General features: G+C 41.9%; 1 protein-coding gene across 1 annotated transcript in view; it reads right to left on the bottom strand.

Annotated features, from left to right (window-relative positions):
- Window positions 1-26539, bottom strand: part of DCHS2 (dachsous cadherin-related 2) — a 267892-nt gene that overhangs the window by 130694 nt on the left and 110659 nt on the right. The window contains exon 2 of the mRNA XM_066574814.1: window positions 5585-5776. Within this exon, the coding sequence (XP_066430911.1) occupies window positions 5585-5776 (192 nt within the window). The remainder of the gene's footprint in view (window positions 1-5584; window positions 5777-26539) is intronic.

Raw genomic sequence — 26539 nt, 5'->3', positions numbered from 1 at the left:
GCGGGGAGGAACGGGGTGAGATCTCTCTCTCACTCTCTCCCCCCTGCTCACTCCCGCAACTCACCGCTCTCCCCCGCCGGCACCCAAATCTTTAGAGACGAGCGGGCAGGTACTTGCATAAGGCACTACTCGCTCGAGTAGTTTGCCTTAGTGAGGAAGGTCGCTCATCTCTAATGTGTAAGGACAACAAAACATGGCTACGGAGATGGAAATAGCCTTTAAGTTTGAAGAGACAAAAACTGATTGCAATGATCTTGGTGTGGCTTTACAACGTTTTTAGTTAAACATCAATGATCACGTAATCAATAGTCACTTAATACAATAATTGGATCTCCATCTTAGTATATTTTGGCGTCTAGTAGTGGAAAACACTCAACCAAAACTTTGCAAGGTGTTTATGGAGTTGGAATGTTTAAAGCAAAGATAAAATGATTGCTGTACGGTCTAAAATTTCTAAACTGAATTTTGTTGAGGGCGGAGGGATGGAAGTTTTTCATATTCTGTTCATACAAGATGAATTTTACCATAACATTTCATGCATGTGGCTGCAATGGGAAATAATACATCTTTGTGATATTTGACATATAACCACACATATGTTAATGTACAGGCCACTGTGCCCTACAAAACAGCAGAGTATCTTGAAGCTTCTGAGCACAGGTGCAAAACCTTTAACCTCCACATGGCTTTGTGTGGATTGACTTATGTGGGACCTTTATGCATTATATAAGTAAAACTGTCATTATTGTTCAATTATCATTAAATGTGATCACAATCTGTACTGTCCTTCTATATTACTGCTCCACCATGGGACCTAAGGGAATCTTTGGCATAGTAGTGCAGACATTAGAGATGAGCGAACGTGCTCGTTTTGAGCAATTACTCGATCGAGCATCACTTTTTTTGAGTAACTGCCTAATCGGGCAAAAAGATTCGGGGGGCGCCAGGGGTGAGCAGGGGGTGGCGGTGGGGAGAGAGAGAGAGAAAGCTCCCCCTGTTCCTCCCTGCTACCCCCCCCCCCCCCCCCCGCCCCGCTGCCCCACGAATATTTTCGCCCGAGTAGGCAGTTACTTGAAAAAAGCGATGCTCGATCGAGTAATTTACCTAAACAAGCACGTGCGCTCATCTCTAGCTGACATATATGCCATCTCTTCGACAACAGTTGGCATTCCGCAGAAAGCTAAAAGCCAGAGCAACACAGATTCACAATGTGTTCTAGAAATAGCACTCTAATATAGCATTTAGTAAAAAAAAAAAAAACTTTGCATTTTTCCATAAATATTCTTTACTTTAAAAACTATAAAACCATATTACTCATATTTTTATTACTTCTAAGCAGAGCACTTTATGTGGTTCCAGCTGCCCCCTATTGTACTGTCTGTAGGTTATCCAAAAGAAGCAATAGTAAAAGTGTAATAACACGTGATTGCAGGATCAGTCATACACAGGGGTTGTTTGTAGTCTGTAACTATAGAGACACATAAGACTGCATAGGAACTGTAAGTACAAAACAATAGAATGTGCCATCTCATTGTAAATTGGTGTCTTATAATATAAACATTGGCCATATGAACTGTATATACTCTATATAGCAGAATCATTTATGGCAACATGCTTATTCATTTTTCATATTTCGAAATGGAATACAATCAGTAATGAATTCCTCAACGCCCGTGAACATTGTTTTATGATATGCGATGCTCGCCTATGACTTGTTCCATTATATCAGATGAAGCTCTAGATTTTGCCTAGGGTTGCATTTACATTGTGTTTTTGTTAGATGACTCCTAACAGTGTGCAAAACCTGGCACATAGCTTTACAATAAGATGTTTTATCCATCATAAGAAGTTGATGGTAAGCATAGTGTATAGATGTAAGTGTCAGTGCGTTTCATAAAAGTTAATACCACATTCATATATAAATACGCTATTGTATTACTCTAGGATAGCCAATGTTTGCAAATGGAAAATAATAAACTACAGTATATTGATCATAGATATTGTTGAAAATGTAGAACTTACAGAGAATTCAGGAACCCACCAGTCATTTATAGACTATTTTGTGACAACCTGTGTCTTCTGTTTCACAGTAGCCTCTTATAAAGGCAGCAAATTATGGTTGTAGACCAGTGATGCCCAAATGAAGCACATTCTAAAGGGAAAGGAATCGGTGCATATGGCCTTCCTAAGGATAATAATAATCATTTACAGTACTGTGCAAAAGTTTTAGGCAGCTGTGGAAAAAATGCTGTAAAGAAGGAATGCTTTCAGAAATAGAAGTTGTAATAGTTTATTTTTGTCAATTCATAAAATGCTAAGTGAATGAACAAAAGAGAAATGTAAATCAAATCAATATTTGGTGTGACCAGCCTTTGCCTTCAAAACAGCATAAATTGTTCTAGATACACTTGCGCACACTTTTTGAAGGAACTCAGCAGGGAGGTTGTTCCAAACATCTTCGAGAACTAACCACAGATCTGTGGATGTCGACTTCTTCAATCATTCTGCCTCATCATGTAATCCCAGACAGATCTGATGTTGAGATCAGGGATCTGTGGAGGCCATATCATCACTTCCAGGACCTCTTGTTCTTCCTTACCCTGAAGATAGTTCGAAGGGCTCTTTCACACGAGCGTATATCAGTCGTCGTTTTCATGGCCGGCCAATATACGCTACGATCTGATGCATTGGATTCCAATGCATCAGATCACATGGCCGTATTGCCACGGCATAAAAGCACCTGGCTGGCCAATGTAGCACCGAGCGCTTTCATGCCAGGCCGAAACAATAGTCCTGGAACTATTTTTCTGGCCAGAATATGCTCCTATGGGAGCCAATGACAGCATCCGGAGAAGGGAGTTTAGCAGCTTGACTTCTCTCCTCCTCTCTCCTCCCCTCTAGCTGTTTGCAATTGTAGGGGGCGGAATGGGGCCAAAGCTAAGCTCCGTCCCACTCCACCCCTTTCCATTGCTGGCTGCCGGGAGGGGGCGCGTGCTTAGTTCCGCCCACACCCCGCCTACTCCCATTGCAAACAGCCGGAGGGAAAGAGAGAAGAAGTGAGGCATGAGGGGAAGGGAAGGGGAGGCAACGGCATTGCGGCCTCAGCGTATATGCATTGGGGCCCATGCCATCTGAACGGGTGCACAAACGTTAAATTTGTGCGCCTGTTCACGAGTTTTTACGGTGCCGGCGAGCGCACGTAAAGATGCCTACGGCCATGTGCAAGAGGCCTCAATGACATTGCTGTATATTTGTGGTTGTTGTCCTACTGCAGAATATGAGCCAATTAGATGCCTCCCTGATGGAATTGCATGATAGATAAGTATCTGCCAGTATTCATCAGCATTAAGAGCACCATTAATCTTGACCAAATTTCCAACTCCATTTGCTTAAATGTTGCCCCAAACTTGCAAGGAATCTCCACCATGCTTCACTGTTGTCTGCAGACACTCATTACTGCAGTGTTCTCCAGCCCTTTGGCAAACTGCCATTTTTCTGCACCCCAGTTCCTATGTTTTCGTGCACAGTTGAGATGCTTGGCCTTGTTTCTACATTGAAGGAATGGCTTTTTGGCTGCAATTCTTCCATGAAGGCCATTTCTGACCAGACTTCTCTGAACAGTACCTTGGTGCCACTAGTTTCTGCCAGTTCTGAGTTGATGGCATTGCTGTACATATGATTTTAAAGGGAAGTAACCATGATGTGTCTTTAATATCTTGCACTCAGTTTCCTTGGCCGATCACCACATCTATAGTCCTCAACGCTTCCCATTTCTTTGTGCTTCTTCAAAAGAGCTTAAACAGCACACCTTATAACCCTAGTCTTTTCCCCGGAGAGTCCTTACAGATGCAGTATAACTACCTTGTGTCTTTTTGCTGTGCTCAGTCTTGCCATGGTGTATGACTTGTGACAAGAAACTGTCTTCCACAAGCTCACCTTTGTAGCAGAGTCTAACTATTCCTCACCCAATTTCAACCTACATATGAAAATGATGATCATTATCACCCGTTTGGTATAATTGGTTTATCAGACTCCATACTAAGGCTACAAATTTCCTGACTTTGTGCAAGTGTACCTAGAAGAATTGAAGCTGTTTCGAAGGCAAAGGTTGGCCACACCAAATATTGATTTACCGTATATACCGGCGTATAAGACGACTTTTGAACCCCGAAAAATCTGCTCTGAAGTCGGGGGTCGTCTTATACGCCGGTAATACAAAAAAAAAAGTGTAAAAAAAAAAAATCATTACTCACCTCCCCCGGCGTTCTGTCGCGCTCCGGCAGGATGTCGCTCGGTCCTCGTCCCCGGCGCAGCATTGCTTTCTGAATGCGGGGCTTGAAATCCCCGCCTCCAGAAAGCTAATACACACGCCGTCAGCCAGTTACAGCCATTCAATGACAGCATTGAATGGCTGTGATTGGCTGAAGGCGCACGTGTGTTAGCAATCACACCCATTCAATGATGTCATTGAATAGTGTGATTGGCTGAAGCCACGTGTGTTTTAGCCAATCACAGCCATTCAATGATGTCATTGAATGGCTGTAACTGGCTGACGGCGTGTGTATTAGCTTTCTGGAGGTGGGGATTTCAAGCCCCGCATTCAGAAAGCAATGCTGCGCCGGGGACGAGGAGCGAGCGACATCCTGCCGGAGCGTGACAGAACGCCGGGGGAGGTGAGTAATGATTTTTTTTTTTCTCCACTGTATTACCGGCGTATAAGGTGAAAGTTGGGGGATCGTCTTATACGCCCCGTCGCCTTATACGCCGGTATATACGGTAGATTTCTCTTTACACTTTGCATTTTGTTCCCTGTCAAAAATAAGCCAATAACACTTTTATTTTTGAAAGCATTCTGACTTTGCAACATTTTTTCCACAGCTGCCAAAAACTTTTGCACAGTACTATATGCTGACTGTGTTGGCCAACCATAAAGAAAATAACAGCATAACAGCTACAGTTCCCTTCTCTGTGTTGAGGACACTGCTTTTTCTATCTCAAATGTCTATCTCTTTGTACATTTACCTATGTCTGTGCTTTTGTTCTCCACAGTATGTTTATTTCATATGTATTTTGCTAAAAGCACAACTCGGAAGACCTCTTTTGGATTTTTTTTTCACTCAGCCTGTTTTTAGCTAAATAAAAGATATGGGATAAGTAGCAGCCACAGATACATCTGTAGAAAGAAAAGTCATATACCGTATATGTGTGTGCCTTGCCTTGGGCATGGCAAGAATGGACTGCCTTTGAGGCCCCCTCAATATGCTGGGTGGACCACTACTATTGTAAACTGTTTTATGCTCCACATTAGCTACTTTTTGAAATTGAGATACTTTATTAAACACTTATTATCATAACCCTTCAATTACAAGCAACTTGAACACAGTTGTTTTCAATTTATTAAACCTCATTAGTTCAAAAAGCCATGAAAAGTGGACTTTTATAAGCGTCTTTAATATGGTTGAATGGAACACTATTTAGACATCATTGATTTATTGGTTAACTTTAAGGAGAAACTTTGCCATGGGAAGAGTCTTAAATGAACTTAGATTAGAAGATATGTTCTAGAAGAAGAATGAAAACTTACCCCATCTTGAGCTTTTACAATAAGATCATAACTTCCAGGTTCTCCTTCTCTATCAATATCTTGTGCCACACAAATACGTCCAGAATCATGATCTATCCAGAATTTCTGAGATTCTTTTAGGCTGTGGAACCTATCATATAGGGTGTAGTGGACTTCTCCAAATGAACCTGAGTCAGCATCAGTGGCCTTCACCTGTGGAAAGAGGTGGAAGTACTTTAGCACACTGCAATTCAATTAAAGATGAAGCAATCTTTAAAATAATCAATGGCATGCTGTACCGTCTATGCTACTGGCATAGCATGCCACACGTTAACTTTGTATTAGAGCAGCCACACTATGTCAACAGTGTAGAATGCAGTATGGCGTTACATTAATAGCATAGCGGATGGCAGCTGCTTTAACAAGTGTTACATCTGTATTAGAGATGAGCGAATGTACTCGTTTCAAGTAATTACTCGATCGAGTACCGCTATTTTCGAGTACTTCAGTACTCGGGTGAAAAGATTCGGGGGGCGCCGGGGGGCGGGGGGAGGCGTGGGGGCGCGGGGGGTAGCAGCGGGGAACAGGGGGGAGCCCTCTCTCTCTCCCTCTCCCACCCACTCCCCGCTGAAACCCCCCACTCACCCACAGCGCCCCCTGAATCTTTTCGCCTGAGTACGGAAGTACTCGAAAATCGCGGTACTCGGGCGAAAAAGGGGCGTGGCCGAGAACGCTCGCTCATCTCTAATCTGTATACATACATGTAAATATTTTCTTTTCTTTGAGGCCTTAGTCACACGGGCGTTTTTTCACGCGATTTGCGCATCGCATGACGGATGCGCATGCGCAAATCGCGTGACCGGCGCCGAAAAATCGGCCAGAAAATCTGCTCCTAGCCGCGTTTCATTAGAAACGGGCCGGAGCTGTCCAGCGCATTGCATTCAATGGAGCCGGCAATACAGCCGGCTCCATTGAATGCAAGCGCTGCGGGCGAGTGTGGGATGAATTGTCGGGAAGGGGTTAAATATATAACCCCTTCCCTGCAATGCATCCTGAAAAGTGAAAAAATAAAAAAAATGTATGTACTTACCTGCTCCTGGCAGCCGGAGATCCCCGCGGCCGTCCTGCAGTGGGTGTGAAGGGGGTGTGACTCAGGCTTGCCCCTGATTGGCTCAGCGCTGAGCCAATCAGAGGCAAGTCTCAGTCACACCCATTCATGAATTCATGAATGTGTGTGACTGAGATCAGCCTCTGATTGGCTCAGGCTGAGCCAATCAGGGGCAAGCCTGAGTCACACCCCCTTCACACCCACTGCAGGACGGCCGCGGGGATCTCAGGCTGCCGGGAGCAGGTGAGTACATCCTTTTTTTTTATTTTTTCACTTTTCAGGATGCATTGCAGGGAAGGGGTTATATATTTAACCCCTTCCCGACAATTCATCCCGCGCACCCCGGCAGCCCATTGCTTTCAATGGAGCGGCTGTATTGCCGGCTCCATTGAATTCAATGGGCAAACATCGTTCTTCTCTGCCACAGCTGTTCCAGCTGTGGCAGAGAAGAATGATTTGTCTTCTATATGTTCTTAATGGGGTCGGCGCTGCTGCCGCCGGCCCCATTGAGCGCATATAGAGAAGAGAACAGGAATCGCAGATAGGTGCGATCTGCGATTTCTGTTCTCTAATTTATCGGACGAGCGCATAAAAAGCGCTCATGTGTCCGATACCATTGCAAAGCAATGGTTTTAAAAAATCGCCGGACGCATGCGCATGCGCAAATCGCGGCAATAAACGCCCGTGTGACTGAGCCCTGATGAAGAAAACATGCATGTTCCGTATGATACAATATTTCAGTAATTACATAGATATGCGTAAAAACAATCTATAGTACAAGGCTTCTAAAAATTGCCAAATTTCATTTTCACACCTTTTTTTGCTCTTTGATATTTGTAAGCCCAAAGCAGGAGGGGAACATAAAAAAAATATATTATTGAAATATTTGCTCTTCTTCTATATTTTGGACCAATTTCTGGTTTTGGCTTACAAATACCGATGCAAAATATTGACCTAAAAGTATCCATATGAATGAGGACTAGTCTTATAAAAAGGCTACAAGGTCATTCATATGTATGTAAATGGTTCAGAATTGGAGATATGTGAGATACAGTTGTGATTATGAGGCTATTTATTGTATAAACATCCTGAAAGTAATTCCATTGAAGAACACTTCATGTATAACTTCCTCTCAGTTTCAAATTGGCATTCAATTACTATAACACAAGGGTGTAACACGAGGTCGCACCTAGGCTCTGATGCCTAAAGAGGCCCCAAAGTCCCTCTTTCCCTTCTATGAAGACCAGTACTATAAATGAGGCTTGGTTGTTGGAGGCGCCTGGCACAGATTTTACATAGGAGCTAAGAATCTTCAAGTTACTTCTATGCAAAAACTGATCGTATTCCAATTAATAGCAAATATCAATATGGCAGGTTTTAAGTTCAGTATCCTTTTAGTAATATGTGGCTAGTATAGTCTTTAAAGCAACCCTATGGCCTGGACAAACAAAGATGGCCGCACCAGCTTCTCTGACAACCTGATGTACACTCTGCATTGGTATGCACCATTAATCTAAAGCCCTATTTACACGCAAAGATGATCACTCAAAATTCGTTCAAAAGATAGGATGATTTGCAATTTGAGGGATCATTTTGCATAAGCTGCTAATGGACACTAATGCCCATCAGTAGCTTATTAGCTTCATTTGCATGTAACTGAGCCTCCCTGCGCTGTATGCAGAGAACAGCAGGTGGTCTGTTATCTGCATACATCTCTTTTGTTCTGCTGTGGGACTGCAGCTGAATACAATGTTATCAGTGCTCCCATGGAGAACCACAGCGTGTGGTCCCTGCTATCAGCTCTCCAGTGGAACAATGGATTTTAAGCTCAACTAAAAATCATCGTTTGGACGAAAAGTAAATGGTTGTAGCATTTACATGCAATGATTATCGCTCAAAAGACATTGAGCAAATGTTGACAAATAATCGTTGCATGTAAATGGGGCATAAGACACTACACCGGTCCACATGAGCAGTACTGGCCAGTAAAAGCAACATGAACCAGGTAGTCAGATAAGCAGTTTAGCCATCTTTGTTTGCGCAGGCCTGAAGGTTCTCTTTAACATCGGCTGTGCAATTAGCAACAAAGATATATATTTTGGATTTTCATCAATAGCTGCAATAATGCAGTAAATTTGCCTTGCCTTTCGACTACAGATATTGGAAACGTTAACTTGACATTAAATGCATTATGATAACTCAACTGCAATGTACTACAGTGCTGTAAAGCGAGGTATAACAATGTGGCAGTCATGTTAACGACTGCTACATCTATACATACAACACTACAGACATTCATTAAGACATTAAAAAGGAGGGAGAACGAAGTAGAATTATAGCATTTATAGCAGGTATAGATGCAGAATGAAGAGCCGAACTAAGTAGACAACACACATTTATGGTATAACGGCATGTATGTGAATGTTTCCCCCATATGGCAGTTATAAGCTCTTGTTATCCCTCTATCTTTCTTCCTCTGCATTTTAATCCTTATCCTTTAAACACATTAGCTCTAAGGTGATCTCACGCATCTGTGTTGAAACACATATTACGTATAGCATAAAGCTGTCAAAAAAAGATTAAGTCACAACTACTAAAATCTGTTCTTCCCACCTCAACTGTTAAAATGCCAAAAGGTTTTCAAGGGGAGTGTGTCATTACACAATAAGTGCCGACTTTTAGGATGTAAGGTATTATTTTATAATCAAAGGCCTTGAGAGTTTTCTGTAGAAGCATTAGGAAGAAATGTATTGTTGGTAAAGTAGAAATAGATATACTTCAAGGCACATTAATGCATCATGTACAAGTACGTACACATATGGACACAAACACACACATTGTATTATGCATCTTGTATTGATCCTAAGTTGCAACCTCCGTTAAAGTTCAGGGCTGAATTCACAATTCTGCTGGTTGCTATAGGAAACAGTCCGAAAACAAGTCAACAGATGCCCCTTCTTACAGCTCCTACAATATATATGGACACATTTTTTTCTACATTTCCATTTAAATCCCCAAAGTAAACTCTGTATACAGACTGACACAGCAAAGATTAGGCTGATATATTTGTGAATGCTGACCTGAAGAATTATGATTGCAGCTCTGGATTATTATACATTTCAATGACTCAGGATGAGTAATGCAATGACCACATTTTTTAATATGGATTCATTTTATTAGTTTGGCTCTGTTCACATTGGACATATACTGAGTTTACATGTTTGGTATCTACTACAGTTGTACTGTATATGAATGTCTCTCCTGCAAGCAATGTATACTGTATGTCTACTGTTGACAACCATTGAAAAAAATGGCTATTTTCAATACAAGATCCACTTGTATTGAAAAGTCCGGTCAGCTATGCTTTTCAATACAGATTTTTAAAAAATGGAATTAGTAAATCCACATGTACCTGTCGAATGTAAAACAGTTTTCATTGACCCCATCAGTCAACAGGTTTTAATTGAATTGTTGAACTATGCTCATCGCAATTAACTTTCTTGACATTTTTAGCACTATTAAGCACACTATATTTGTAAGTTAATTCCCAACCTTTTCAAAACATTAATATAATTATTTCGTTTTTCCACAATTATCGATTCTATATTTTAGGAATAATAAGCAAAAACAAATACATTTCCTATTAATTTCTATTTGCTGTAGACATTGGGTAGTTGAGGGGGTTGGAAACATATTTCCAATGGCTCCTCAACGGTAAATAAAAAAAGTTGGGAATTACGAAAGGCTCATTCTTCTTGTAAAAAGCTTTTTTTCTAGTTATATGTCTTCATGTCTCTTTGTTTCCCGAAAAAGGAACAAAAGTAATAATGGCAAATTCTCTTCCACCCATTCATTATTCTATATCCTCCTTAACTTTCATAGATGTAAAAGCGAAAACAGCTGTCTGCAATGGTTGAACGTGCCACAAAGAGTTAATTGCATATGTAGCAGTAGGTTTAAGTACAATAAGACCTTTATGGTATGGCCACAGGAAAGTAACTTAAACCACAGTATTACTAGCAGCAGAGCTCTCATTAATAGTACCACCCACTCCTATATTAATACCATTGATCTCTTTTAGGGCACTGGCTTTTCAATGGCAAATGAAGTATGATTTAGAGAACTGAAAACAATAAAAACACCGCAGATGCTTATTCTGGAATACGGATGTAGTTGAACTGAATTCTTTATATGGAAATAACACTGGCTTTAAATCGTGCCATTAAATTCACTATAACATCTAGAATTACCCAGCTGCACTCCAATAGTAAAGGCTAAGAGCAAATCATAATTTGGGCATTGCTGTGGTTTTTTTTTAACAAGTTTGTTGTGATACAACTTTGTTTACTCAACTTTTTTTTAGTCATTTGTCTGTGAGCCGTTGTAGATGTCAGAATAAGGAAATGCTTGAAGACTCCAGAAATGATAAATGCAAGTTCATTACATGTTTTGATATGTTATTTATCAGAGCACATCATTTTCACATTTCAAATAAATTAATGGATATAAAAATGGTAATTTACATTATCCTATAATTTTCCACTCTTCTGAGACTGGGACTAATTTTTTAACATTTTCATTTTCTTTTTAACTCAGATTAATTTTTAAGAAAGTGCCCCCCACCCCCCACCCCAATCAGGTTCAGTTGCCTCCACTAATCTCACCCAAACTGAATAGTTAGAATAAAGATATGATATCTAAATAATGATCTGCAAGTTTTGCATTTTGCCTTATAAAATGCAGGGTTAAAAGGGGCTGATGGCAATACACTGCACCAGTACTCCTGTAGTAAAGTAGCTAAAATGTAACATAGTAACATAGTATGTAAGGCCGAATAAAGACAATGTCCATCTAGTTCAGCCTGTTTATCCTCCTATGTTGTTCATCCAGAGAAAAAAGAACAGGAGCCAATTAGCCCTTTTGGGGAAAAATTCCTTCCCGACTCCCTAATGGCAATCGGACTGTTCCCTGGATCAACCCCTAATAGTTCCTACCTGCCTGTATACCCAGATTAACAATTAACCTAAGATTTATATCCTGTAATATCCTTCTCCTCTAGAAAGACATCAAGTCCCCTCTTAAACGCCTCTATGGATTTTGCCATCACCACCTCCTCAGGCAGAGAGTTCCACAGTCTAACTGCTCTTACAGTAAAGAACCCCTTTCTGTGTTGGTGATGAAACCTGCTTTCCTCTAGACGTAGCGGATGCCCTCTCTTTACCGTCGCAGCCCTGGGTATAAACAGATCTTGGGAGAGATCCTTATATTGTCCCCTCATGTATTTATACAGAGTTATTTGATCGCCCCTTAGCCGTCTTTTTTCTAGAGTAAATAACCCCAATTTGGATAGCCTCTCTGGGTATTCTAGTCCTGTCATTCCATGTATTAGTTTAGTTGCCCTTCTTTGAACCCCCTTCAGTACTGTAACATCTTATCTGAGCACCGGTGACCAGAACTGTGCGCAGTATTCCATGTGGGGCCTGACGAGTGCCTTATATAGTGGGAGGATAATGTTCTCGTCCCTCGCCCCTATACCTCTTTTAATGCACCCCAAGACTTTATTAGCTTTTGCAGCAGCTGACTGGCATTGGTTACTCCAGTAAAGTCTACAGTCCACTAGTACCCCCAGGTCCTTTTCCATATCACTTTTCCCTAGCAGTACCCCATTTTGTGTATATTGGTGACATCCGTTTCTCCTGCCCATGTGCATAATGCAGGCTGAGTGTTATGTGATCCAATGACATACAGACGTGGAGACAGTTCATTGCATCAAATTAAACTTTATTAAGCAGAAAATAATAATTGCAGTTCAGCACTCCATGGGAAGGTTAATACTTAAATCTTGCATAACAATAAAGTTTGACTTCTCTCTATAGTAGGACACAATAGATTTATAGTACATTTCACTACTAGTTTTGAAACCTAGAGCAAATGGTCTTCCAGCAATTAACCTTTTAACTGCCATTCTCCTTTACACAACTGACCTGAAGTATCAATCCCAACTAACTGCCAGTGCCCTGAGTACCATTGGTTTAATGCTCTGAAGTAGTCTCTACAACGACTGGAGCATTGACAAGTCAATGGTCTCTCTATTCTTGGCTATTCTCTCTCAGCATGCCTCTTGACTGTTCAACTGTGGGAATTCACAATTTTTCTTCGCCTTTAGGCCCAATGTCCACGGGCAGATTTTTGCTGTGAATCGAACTGGGCATTCCGCTCTGGATTCCGCAACAATAACCCTCCATAGCAGACTATGGAAAAATCATCTTTCATGTACACAAGCGGAAACCAATTGTAGTTTCTGCTCGCAGATGAAAAATTGCAGCATGCTCCATTTCACTGCGATTCCTGCACAAACGGCCTCTATTGAAGTCAATGAAAGCCATTCGACCTGCAGCTTGTCCACAATTGACATTCCGGGCAGGCCGCAGATTCTGTGGGCAAAGCAGGAGATTTTTTTTTTTTAAATCTGTACTGTGGTATGTCCAACCACGAGCCGCTGCTGACAGGGTCGGATTCTACTGAGGGCTCCAACATGCGGAATCCTACCCAGTCATGTACATGAGGCCTTATATTCATTGCTCTTTTTCCGTTGCTTTCCTTTCATCTCCCACCAGCTCTTCTCCATTTGCACACATGAAACTCTGACTTGCTTTGAGGCCTATGTATGGAAGCACTTGTTAAGCACCTATTCTTTGGGTACTGACTCTCTACATCTGACTTCAGGTTCGTTTCATCTCACATCAGCTTGTCTCTTAGCATCTCTGTCTCTACTCAATGTCTATATTACAAGCCAACCAATGCCTATCACGACTCTCTCAGTAATGCATAGGAGCACTCGTCATCTCTTGGCTCCATGTGACTCACACCTCTGCATTTGTCTTCATATTTCATAATGCCTGTGATGGAGTTTTCTTCTGCTCCCACATGTTGCACATGATCTTTAACCCTGATTGGCTGTGCGCTCTTGGTTCGCTAGCTTCTTTCCCTGTTGTGTCACTGACAGGGTGTAGTATCTAGGACTGGCAATTGTCAAAGCGGTAGTGGCTGCTTGGGCCAAGAAGGGATCATGGACATGCTCTTGCACAAACATGCACTTAGCAGACAACTTCCGTGCCATATAAATGTAAGCTGTAGTGCTCCAATAACAGTGCCAGACAGAGTATTCTCATGACTTTTTAAACCACAGCATCAATATAAGAAAACAAAATCACCAACAATTACACACAGCAGACAGTCAGACAATGTTACTGCATAACATAGTTAAAAACAGTGTGCCTATAAGCAGGTCAAGCTACAGTCCCCCAATCCATTGCCAAGCACACCAGTGAATAAACCATGACTGTTAGGAATAGCGCCACACAGCCCCTGTGCAGTGTCAGCAACAGAGCCACCATATACTTCCCGTCACAGACTCCTCATTGCTAGCCATAAAACCACAATACAGAGTTATCCAACAATTCAACTGATTTGAATATGAGACAATTCAACTGATCACTTCGACAGGGACACAAGCACCATGCTCTGGAAGAATAGGAAAGTGCTGGATCAAGATAGTCTCGCTAAAACTTGGACGCTTGTCTTAGCTGCAGAAGCTTTATACTCAACCGCGTCTGAACACGTCTGCGTGCATGACGATTTAAATCTCTTTTTTTATTGAAATACAACAAAAAACACAGGGAAGGTAAACCCCTCCCTTGGAGACACTCAACATAAGTGTATGACAATTTATCCAAAAACGAAAAAAAGGTTTGGTACGGTGTTAGCCAATAGAGCAAAATGTGATTGTTCCCAGTAAGAGAAACAAAGTAATCTTGTAGATATGATAGCTTTTAATGGCTAACAAAAAGACATGGGCTTATTGCAAGCTTTAAGACCTCTCAAAGGTATTTTCATCATGGGTGTTTCATCTTCTTTATTTGCAGGTCTGAAGGAGAGATAACACACAGGCCTGGTGACCCCCTAACACCAATTTAGAGATCATAGAACTCTCACATTCCTTACCAGTGGACTAATTAAGTATTTACTTCTCTGCAGAAGTAAGAAGAATACCATGTTGTCTGGTATTGTTTTAAGTGCAAATTAGTCTCCCTATGTCTGTGCCTTGTCATATGTGTACATTTGTACAGATCTGTTTCATTATGCCTTAGGAAGGATCCTGAGAGGTCCGTAAGCTTGCAATAACATCACGTATTTTTGTCAGCCATTAAAAGGTATCATATCTACAAGATTACTTGGTTTCTCTTACTGAGAACAATCACACTTATACATTTACTAATATTGCATATCGGACCCTGAATGGCTTTTATGAACCCAAATCTATTCCTATTTTGTACTGCATGATTTAACTTTATTCACAATATCTCTCAATAAACCCTGCAGTACTAACACCACTCGCTGTAAAAACGCAAAAGAGTAGAAACAGATATTATCTCAATTTATTAAAGAAGAGTACCAAAAGTTGTTGAGGTAATGGCCGTATTCTGGATGTAACACGGAGAATTTTTTGTGCACAGTAACTCAAACGGAGGTGACGTCTAAGGTCAAACAGCAGACACCTGAAGACAGGCGGACTAGAAGTAATATGAGGCCGAGTATACATAACTGGCATGGTATCAAATAAATACTGTATCAGGCTTAAGTGAATGAGGTTCATCAGCTGCAGCTTTCTACCTTTTAAGTCCAAGTATCATTTGTAATTAGTCAAAGTCCCTCTGGTCACAGCGACACAGGCATAAGGCTCTCGACTTGGCCGCCTGCCTGCACAACTGACTCATAGCAAAAGGGTTTCATTAAGATTGTAAAACAAACAAAAATCTTATTGGCTCCATTTAACCCTCACAGATGCAGATCAGGACATCTGACATTTCATAAAAGGCAGAATGTTTTCACAAGCTAAAATAACAGAGACCGTGGACAGGTTCAATTTGTTTGGTTTTTTATGTTTTATGACGGAAAAATATGTTTGTATTGATTACATACATTTTTCCAGGTCACTTCTCACTACATATGTGCTATTTTATTCCTATGAAATACAGAATTGCACTAGGCCTATAGTACTTGATATTCCTATAGCAGTTTCTTCAGGAGGATTGTGAAAAAAGGTCCCATAGTTTTCTGTGCTGCTTACTACAAGATGCATCTTCCTCCAACGAATGTGCTAGATACACTTCTTTATCTTGTAGTGGACAGTATGGGTGGCCACTTGACTATGCCGTGTGTAAAGCCATGGTGACTGCAATAGTAAAGGGGTTGTACTAGATACACAAGTTATCTCCTATCTATAGGATAGGGGATAACTTGCTAATCGGTGGGGGTCTTATCACTGAGATCCCTGCCAATTTCAAGAACATGGGGACCTGTACCCCCATCTGCCTGGTACTGCTGGGTGACTTCTCCACTCGGCAGTGACATCACAATGAATGGAGCCCCGGCTGAGCATGCACAGTCAGTGCTCTATTTATTTCAATAGGGCTGATGGAAATACCTGAGTGCTTTGCCGTTTTCCCATCAGTTGCCTTGAAAATTAATGGTGTTCCAGCGCACTTGTGCAACCAACAATTGCGTATGCCCGCAGTGAGGAGGTTGGGAAAAACGGGACCTCGTTCTCATGATCAGCAGGGATATACGTGGTGAGACCCCGATCGGTCAACAAGTTATACCCTATCCTGTGGATAAGGGATAACTTGTGATTCTGGTCCAACCCCTTTAAAGAAAAATACCTTTCTTAAAGGAAACCAAAACTCATCGTTTTTACTCGCTTGAGTATCTGTCCTTACCGAGTACGCTCACTCATCTCTTTTCACTACACATATGTACTGTGAGCTTTGTTTACATTCAACATCCTTTAGCAATGCAAAGCCATGAACAGAGCCTTGAGTTGCGTTCAGATGGCAGTCGGCCATTCTGTTTGCCTGTGAAAGAATATTGGTCTTGCAGAAAGGAATAGTCTTTTGCCAAATTAATATTGCACAACATGTGAGGGAGAGATCATTGCACCCTGTCATTTTGTCTCAGCGCAGAGACCAATCAGGGGCAGCTCTCACTCACACCCATTCATGAATTCATGAATGGGTGTGAGAGCTGCCTCTGATTGGTCAGGCTGTGACCAATCAGAGGCAGTTCATTCAGCAGGCGGGGATTTTAAATCCCCGGCTGCTGAATACTACAGAGAGCAGTTCAGAGAACTGCTGGGACCGGGTGAGTATATATATTTTTTTTATTTTTACACATTTCTGGATGAATTGCAGGGAAGGGCTTATATATTTAAGCCCTTCCCGACAATTCATCGTGAGAATGCCCGCAGCGCATTGCTTTCAATGGAGCCGGCTGTATTGCCGGCTCCATTGAATTCAATGCACTGGACAGCTCCGGCCCGTTTCTATTGAAACGCGGCTAGGAGCAGTGTTTACGGGCGATTTTTCAGCCCCAGTCACGCGATTTGCGGATGCGCATCCGTCATGCGATCCGCAAATCACGGCAAAAAACGCCTGACTCACAACTGCAAACAAACAGAACGTGTACATTACAATCAAGTTGTGAATGAACATATTGTACAGAAGATTGACAGGGGTCTCAGTGGCATGACTCAATCAACCAGCAAGTTATCCCCTATGCTGGGGATAGGGAATAACTTATAATTGTGATACAACCCCTTTAATCCCATAGCTAATTCTTGATTTCTTAAAAAAAAAAAAAAAAACACAGGGTGACTGGATAAAGGAGGCTACATGGGGATCAAGTAAACAGGAATGTCAAAGTATTTCTCAAAGTAGCAAACAGAAATGTTTTGCAGTTGTTTCCAGGTGATTGTAATATCAAATGATTCCTGGCGGCTTCTACGAGGTTCCTATGCCATGTGGCATGATGTAAAACAGCCAATAGTAGAGCACTTTGTAGCTCTTTATCGTTCGGTATAAATATTACCCCTGACAGACCAATAATGATCGACTGAATAAGTGAAACGACAGGAAATTTAAATGATGATCTAAACATGTAAATATTCATTGTTTCAAAGTAAACGAGATGTTCACTTGTTCACTCTCTCAAATGATTTCTCGTGCCATGTAAAAGCACCGTTATCCCAATTGACAAGTATGCTATGATAAGAGCCAAAACTCATCAATGAGCTGAATAGTCGGTTGCAGAAAAGGACTTCAGTCATATAAGAGCAATATGAGATTTCATCTATAGTTCACTAATCTTGTCTCGATATTATTTCATAATACACTTTCTATATTAAAAGCAAAAAGGGTAGGCAAGAGTGCCCCCTATCAAGATGTCATATTTAACCCCTTCCCGCTCCATGACGTACTGGTACGTCATTGAGCCGCGGGGTATGTATGAAGAGAGGTTGCCTGGCAACCTCTCTTCATGCAGTGTGGGCGTCAGCTGTTTATAACAGCTGACACCTGCAGGCAATAGCCACGATCGGCTGCGCGGCCGATCGTGCCTATTAACCATTTAAATGCTGCTGTCAATTCTGACAGCGGCATTTAAATCCCCCGAACGATGCTATAGCATTACGTCATACTGCAGGAGTGATCAAAGCATCGCATGTTAAAGTCCCCCAGGGGGACTTCAAAGCAATGTAAAAAAAAAAGAATCAATAAAGTTTTTTTAATTGTAAAAAAAATAAAAAAGTTGTAAAAGTTTAAATCACCCCCCCTTTTGCCATATCTATTATTAAAAAATCTAAATAATACAATAAAAATACGTATTTGGTATCGCCGCGTCCGTAAAAGTCCAAATTATCAAAGTAATGCATTATTTTTCCTGCATGGTGAACGTCGTCCGGAAAATAAAATAAAGAACGCCAGAAATGCACTTTTTTAGTTACCCTGTCTCCCAGAAAAAACGCAATAAAAAGCGATCAAAAAGTCGTATGTATTCAAAATTGATACTATCAGAAACTACAGAACATCCCGCAAAAAATGAGCCCTTGCTCAACTACGTTGACGGAAAAATAAAAAAGTTATTGCGCGCATAAAATGACCGCAGAAAATAATTGAAAAAAATTAAATGTCTTTGAAAGAAAAGAGAAGTATAGTAAAAAAAAAAACTATACATGTTTGGTATCATAGTAATTCGCACTAAAAGTTGGCGAAATGTCATTTTTTTTCATTTTACTCCACTTAAAATTTTTTAAACGTTTTTCAGCACGTTATATGGTACATTAAAGAGCATCATTGAAAAATACAACTCGTCCCACAAAAAACAAGCCCTCATACAGCGATGTAGATGGATAAATAAAGGAGTTACGATTTTTTTGAAGGAGGGAGGAAAAAACAAAAATGGAAAAAGATAAAGGGGCCGCGTCATTAAGGGGTTAAAGACATGCATGATATAATCATGGGTCCACTGGGCTATTAGGCAAAATGGCACAAAAAGTATTATTAATGAGTTCACTGTATTCATGACGAGAACACTTCTTTCGTAGACTCTTCCTAAAAAAATTCTAGTGAAGGAGATGACATTTAAAATTTGAAAATACCAAGATTCAACTTACCACGCAGTTCTGAAATTGTGATTTTGTGTATGTCTTCCCTTTCTGACAAGTTTTCTGTCCATGGTTTTCAACTTTTTTTTCTAAATTGCTCTGATTATGCTTAATGGTAATTTCAAATGTCTACTAAGTATTTTAGAACAATTTTCTAATCTTTGTAGGTCCTAAACTGTCTATCTTGTGTTACTTAACAGTTCTTTGGCTTTAATTACGTGTAAAAATGACAAAGATTTCACAGGTGTGTAAAATGTATATTTATACCCAAGGTTTTTGTCCAAAAATGGGATTTTTGGAGTTTTATTTAAAATGACAATAATTATGACTCATATGTCAAATACATGATTATTATGAAGATTCTTTGGTGAATAAAGCAAAATGACATAGTGCCTAATGAGCATTATGTAGCAAATACAACAAAGGCAACGCTGGTGTCTCCTTTGGACTTTGTGATAACTGATTTACTAGGTGCTCCTCCAACATGCCACAGATGTTGGGTCTTAGCAGGCCAAAATCAGCTCTGTCATTGACTAATGTCACAACATGGTACTCGTTTTCCCTGTAGCTGGGGTTCCCATGGGTGTCCCAGTTACAGTGAAAAACTGCAAATTTTAAAAAGTTACATGTGACTGTCCCTCAGAAGTCTTTTATGTAACAAAAATATATGGAAATATTAGGGCTAGTGCCCACGGACAGATTTCACCGCAGCTGTTAGGTTCTATTGAACCTAATAGCTGAATGTTCACGCTGCGGAACTCCACCATGGAATTCCGCAGCATGAAATTACCCGCGGCATGTCTTATTTGCTGTGAGAATATGCATGAACGGCTTCCACTGAAGTCAGTGGAAGCCACCCATCACGCTATACTTCCGCTGTAGCACAGGGGAAGTAGAACATGACTACGCACCCCGCCCACCACTGGCCGCATCATATGACGCTTTCGGCACATCATATGACACTGCCGGCGTGTCATGCGCTGTACTGTCATGCGGGAGCTACGCAGCGGATCTGAAGGTGAGTATGGGGTCTTTGGGGGGGGCGTCGTGATGGACTCTGCTGTAGTTTTCCACTTGCGGAGCCCTTAGTTGGAAAAAATGTAAGATGAAATCTAAAGCAAGGAAAAAAACACAAAGCCCATGCCAACCCAACCCATGATCATAGATGCCCAATCATCCCAAGACTATATATATTACGTATCAAAATGACGAAAACAATATTCACCGTCCATTTTAATACTTTATTTTCATGTCAATTTGCTAATTAAGGCCTCCCTCACACAGGTGTTTTTGACAGAGTTTAGTGCTGCCTTTTCAGCGTTACACTAAACATTGTACAATGATCCTATTCATTTCAATGGGGCTGCTCACAAGTAAACACAGCCAAAACATTATCAAAAATGCATGACATCAATGCTAAAACCACAGTTTATGCAGCGTTGAAAAACACTGTTTTTCTGCAAAAGCCTGTGTGAGTAAGATGTTAGGCTGTCTGTCCACAGCCATGATGGAATATTGCTAGCGATATTCCGTTGTGGGGGAGAACTGACAGTTCTCCGCGATGAGCGTATCTAAAGCATGCCGCAATTTCAATCCCGCGAGTGGAGAATTGCTATGATTCTCTGCACATGGACATCAGGCTGCGCTTTCCATAGTTAGCCTATGGAAAGCTTTTCGTAGCGTGATCCTCGGGCGATTTATCACAAGCGGATCATCGCCCGTGCACAGGCAGCCTTAAAGAATAACAAACTATGAATTAACCATAATGTACTTTTACTTTACCCTTAAAACTTAAAAAGAAAAAAACATTTATCCAAAAAGCATATTAAAACAGCCCTAAGGCCTCATGTCCACGGGGAAAATCAGGCCCGCTACGGATTCTTCATGCAGAATCCGTAGCGGGTCCCTCCTGCCCCGCAGACATGAGGGCTGAAAAATAAGAATTAACTCACCTGCTGCGGACCGTGCGGGTCTTCCCTTCTTTGTGACCGGATCTTCTTTCTTCGGCCTGGCGGATGTGGTCGGCAAGCCGGCTGAATGCCGCGCGCATGCGCCGGGCACATCCGCCAGGCCGAAGAAAGAAGATCTGGCCGCGAAGAAGGGAAGAACCGCACCGTCCGAGCAGGTGAGATTAATTCAGGTGCGGGTCTCCTGTGGATGTGGACGGCTTCCATAGGCTTCGATAGAAGCTTGCGGGAGACCCGCACTAAAAAGGAACATGTCTGGATTTTTTCCTGCACGCGGGACCATCGCCTGCAGGGAAAAATGACATTCGCAGGTATTTAACTACCTGCGGGTGTTTAATGCATCCCTATGGGGGTGCGGATCCGCGTGCAGGAAAAACGCTCCGGATTTTAATTGTTAATTTCCCCGTGGACATGAGGCCTAAATGTAAAAAAAAACACAAAAACTATTTTCATAGACAATCTGGTCGTTAAAGGCTATATTATTGTAAATGTATTTCTACATTGCCCTCACAGTGCTGTGCAGAAAATACTCTGGTCCCAATAACTCACATGCAAATTAATACAAGTTTAACTGAATGTCTAGACGCATGTTTTTGGAATGTGGGAGACAACAGTGGTGAATTTACCAACTCCAGCCCAGACTGCCCAGTCTTGGATTCAAATCTAGGACCCCCCCTTACCAAAAAGCAACAGTGTTAACCCTATTAACCCTATTACCAGTATGTTGCACGTTTTTGGATATCTATATACATAAAGAAGCATATTTATCATTTCTTTTGCACAAGAGGTCTGATGGAGAAAACTTACAATTTTGGAGCAAGTGCTAAATTGGAATTTTCTGACAATTCTCCAACACTCCACCACTTTTTCAAAAAGTAGGCAGGTTCTGGCTTTAGGGAGCATTGCGTAGATTATACAAAAAACGACCCTAGCTGGGGTAGACTTTCCACCCGGGGCACAGAGGTGCTGTCAGATGCAACTAATTTTATAAAGAGGCTTTTATTTCTTATTACCTCTATTTCGGGGAGACAGGCACACCGTTTACTTAGACTGCCGTGCGAAACACCGGTCTAAGTAGATATGTCCTGGTAGGTTTGGCACTTACTACTTCTACAGCTAGAACATTTGTCTATAATAGTATAATTTTAGTAAATTGTACAATACCTTTTTTTTTATCCAGGATCTTACTAAGCAATGCCAACTGCTGCTGATTCTCACACAACTATATCGGAAGAGTTATGAGCTTGAAATTAGGGGTTTTAGAAATTTGAGTCTCTAAACTGTAAAAATGAAATAAGCTAAAAAAAAGTGCAGTCAAGGGAATTCTCACCCACTTCAATTTCTTTTGGCATGAATATAACTTGGAGAATACTTTCATTCATGTGAATTTCTCTGTTTTGATCAGTTCTGCTGTGTTTTGTGGCACAAGGATTTGGAAAAGCAAGAAGAATATAGATTTAGCAGATTTAGTATTGGATGGGAAATTACACAATTGTATTACAGATTCACATCTAACATTGAAGTTACAGCATCCTTTTCCCTTTAAGTGAATATGCTTAATTATGCAGAAATTCTAGTCAGATAATATATATACATTATTTCCTTATTATTTCATATTTGATACGTTACTATTGAACAATATAAAGGAAATGATGAGCATCTGCAGATAAAATATACCTTTTGTTTAATTTTAAAATTTACAATTGTATCAACAGTAACCATGATAATCACCATGATAATTGTATTAACATATAAAGAGTAAAGTCACAGATGATCAGTATTCAAGAACAGAGGTGGATACAGACAATGTAAGACCCTTATGCAAAATAAACAATGACTATGATTTTTTTTGGTCGTTGTCTCCCTAGAAATAGCCAGTCCTACAGCAATAGGCAACATTCCTAATGGCCTAGGGCATTAAAGCCGTAAAGGAGAATTTCATTAGTGGATTACAGTTGTGAAAGGGTAAATGAAAGAACAAAGTGACAAAGAAGCAGAAAGACGAAACTGTAAAACTTTTTCTATTGTAGTATTCAGTAGGGGGTCTTTTAGACTGACCTTGGGTTTCCTAGGCAGAACTTGAGTAAGTCACCCATTAGTCTGTGGATGTTTCCATAGTCAGTAATTTAGAGAAGAATTAAAAGGTAGGTGTAATGTTATTTTTTAACCAATGTGTTTTGGAAGAGGGCATGTTTGCCGAGCATAGGAGTTATTCCTCACTAGAGATGAGCGAACGCGTTCGTCCGAGCTTGATATTCGTGCGAATATTAGGGTGTTCGGGATGTTCGTTATTCGTGACGAACACCATGCGGTGTTCTGGTTACTTTCACTTCCTTCCCTGAGACGTTAGCGCGCTTTTCTGGCCAATTGAAAGACAGGGAAGGCATTACAACTTCCCCCTGCAACGTTTAAGCCCTATACCACCCCCCTGCTGTGAGTGGCTGGCGAGATCAGGTGTTCGCCTAATATAAAAGTCGGCCCCTCCCGCGGTTCGCCTCAGATGCGGTGTGAGTTAGATGAGGGACAGTGCTGTTTATACCGGAGCTGCTGTAGGGAAAGAATTGGTAGTTAGTGTAGGCTTCAAGACCCCCCAAAGGTCCTTATTAGGGCCACTGATAGCTGTGTGTTGGCTGCTGTTAGCAGTGGGATTTTTTTTTTCTCAAAATCGCCTCTGCAGACCGTTGCACCTGGCATTAGGGACAGAAGTGCTGCATAGGCAGGGAGAGTGTTAGGAGTGAGTGTAGCCTTCAAGAACCTCAACGGTCCTTTCTAGGGCCATATTTATCCGTGTGCAGTACTGTCCAGGCTGCTGTTGGCTGTGCTGCATTTTTTTTGGGCTTCTCAAAATCGCCTCTGCAGAGCATTGCACCCTCCATTGATACTGCAGGGAAAGAATTGTATAGGCAGGGCCACAACACCGTTATTATTCATAGAATATACGCAGTGCTGCCTGTTGGTGGGAAAAAACTGAAAACAAATCTATTTGTCCAGCCTCTGTCCGTCCTTACGGGCGGTGGACACGTGTGAGCTGCGTGAAAAACATTGCTAAATCATACGCAGCCAGCTACGCTTTACTGCTGGGTTCGCCATTTGCTTTCCTTAATTGGGAAAAAAAATACCTGCTCTCCAAGAGTTATAATAACTCTGCTACCCTCACGTTCTGTGACACATAAGCAGGGACACAGCGCAGTTATTAAACTTCGCAGGTTCATTGAATATACGCAGTGCTGCCTGTTGGTGGGAAAAAACTGAAAACAAATCTATTTGTCCAGCCTGTGTCCGTCCTTACGCCTGTGGAGACGTGTGAGCTGCGTGAAAAACATTGCTAAATCATACGCAGCCAGCTACGCTTTACTGCTAGGTTCGCCATTTGCTTTCCTTAATTGGGAAAAAAAATACCTGCTCTCCAAGAGTTATAATAACTCTGCTACCCTCACGTTCTGTGACACATAAGCAGGGACACAGCACAGTTATTAAACTTCTCAGGTTCATTGAATATACGCAGTGCTGCCTGTTGGTGGGAAAAAACTGAAAAGAAATCTATTTGTCCAGCCTGTATCCGTCCTTACGCCTGTGGAGACGTGTGAGCTGCGTGAAAAACATTGCTAAATCATACGCAGCCAGCTACGCTTTACTGCTGGGTTCGCCATTTGCTTTCCTTAATTGGGAAAAAAAATACCTGCTCTCCAAGAGTTATAATAACTCTGCTACCCTCACGTTCTGTGACACATAAGCAGGGACACAGCACAGTTATTAAACTTCTCAGGTTCATAGAATATACGCAGTGCTGCCTGTTGGTGGGAAAAAACTGAAAACAAATCTATTTGTCCAGCCTGTGTCCGTCCTTACGCCTGTGGAGACGTGTGAGCTGCGTGAAAAACATTGCTAAATCATACGCACCCAGCTACGCTTTACTGCTAGGTTCGCCATTTGCTTTCCTTAATTGGGAAAAAAAATACCTGCTCTCCAAGAGTTATAATAACTCTGCTACCCTCACGTTCTGTGACACATAAGCAGGGACACAGCACAGTTATTAAACTTCTCAGGTTCATTGAATATACGCAGTGCTGCCTGTTGGTGGGAAAAAACTGAAAAGAAATCTATTTGTCCAGCCTGTATCCGTCCTTACGCCTGTGGAGACGTGTGAGCTGCGTGAAAAACATTGCTAAATCATACGCAGCCAGCTACGCTTTACTGCTGGGTTCGCCATTTGCTTTCCTTAATTGGGAAAAAAAATACCTGCTCTCCAAGAGTTATAATAACTCTGCTACCCTCACGTTCTGTGACACATAAGCAGGGACACAGCACAGTTATTAAACTTCTCAGGTTCATAGAATATACGCAGTGCTGCCTGTTGGTGGGAAAAAACTGAAAACAAATCTATTTGTCCAGCCTCTGTCCGTCCTTACGGGCGGTGGACACGTGTGAGCTGTGTGAAAAACATTGCTAAATCATACGCAGCCAGCTACGCTTTACTGCTGGCTTCGCCATTTGCTTTCCTTAATTGGGAAAAAAAATACCTGCTCTCCAAGAGTTATAATAACTCTGCTACCCTCACGTTCTGTGACACATAAGCAGGGACACAGCACAGTTATTAAACTTAGATAATTCATTCACTAGAGGCAGTGGGGCCTTTCGTTTTCCAAAAAGGGCAAAAATTATATTTGGCCTGCAGTCTTGCGCCAATTTATTTCCTGCCTGGGAAATCTAATCACTGGTAATACAGCATGCTGAGGGGTAGGGGTAAGCCTAGAGGACGTGGACGTGGACGTGGCCGAGGACGCGGAGGGCCAAGTGAGGGTGTGGGCACAGGCCAAGCTCCTGATCCAGGTGTGTCGCAGCTGTCTGCTGCGCGATTAGGAGAGAGGCACGTTTCTGGCGTCCCCACATTCATCGCCCAATTAATGGGTCCACGTGGGAGACGGTTATTAGAAAATGAGCAGTGTGAGCAGGTCCTGTCCTGGATGGCAGAAAGTGCTTCGAGCAACCTATCGTCTACCCGCAGTTCTGCGCCGTCCACTGCTGCCAATCCGAATCCTCTGTCTGCTGCTCCTCCTTCCTCCCAGCCTCCTCACTCCACTACAATGACACCTGCTCAGGAGCGGGAACACTCCCAGGAACTGTTCTCGGGCCCCTGCTTAGATTGGGCAGCAGCGGTTCCTCTCCCACCAGAGGAGTTTATCGTCACTGATGCCCAACCATTCGAAAGTTCCCGGGGTCCGGGGGAAGAGGCTGGGGACTTCCGCCAACTGTCTCAACAACTTTCTGTGGGTGAGGAGGACGATGACGATCAGACACAGTTGTCTTGCAGTGAGGTAGTAGTAAGGGCAGTAAGTCCCAGGGAGCAGCGCACAGAGGATTCGGAGGAAGAGCAGCAGGACGATGAGGTGACTGACCCCACC

Source organism: Eleutherodactylus coqui, chromosome 7, assembly GCF_035609145.1.
Source record: "Eleutherodactylus coqui strain aEleCoq1 chromosome 7, aEleCoq1.hap1, whole genome shotgun sequence".
NCBI classification, from domain to species: Eukaryota; Metazoa; Chordata; class Amphibia; order Anura; family Eleutherodactylidae; genus Eleutherodactylus; species Eleutherodactylus coqui.
This window is presented reverse-complemented; position numbering and strand designations above follow the sequence as displayed.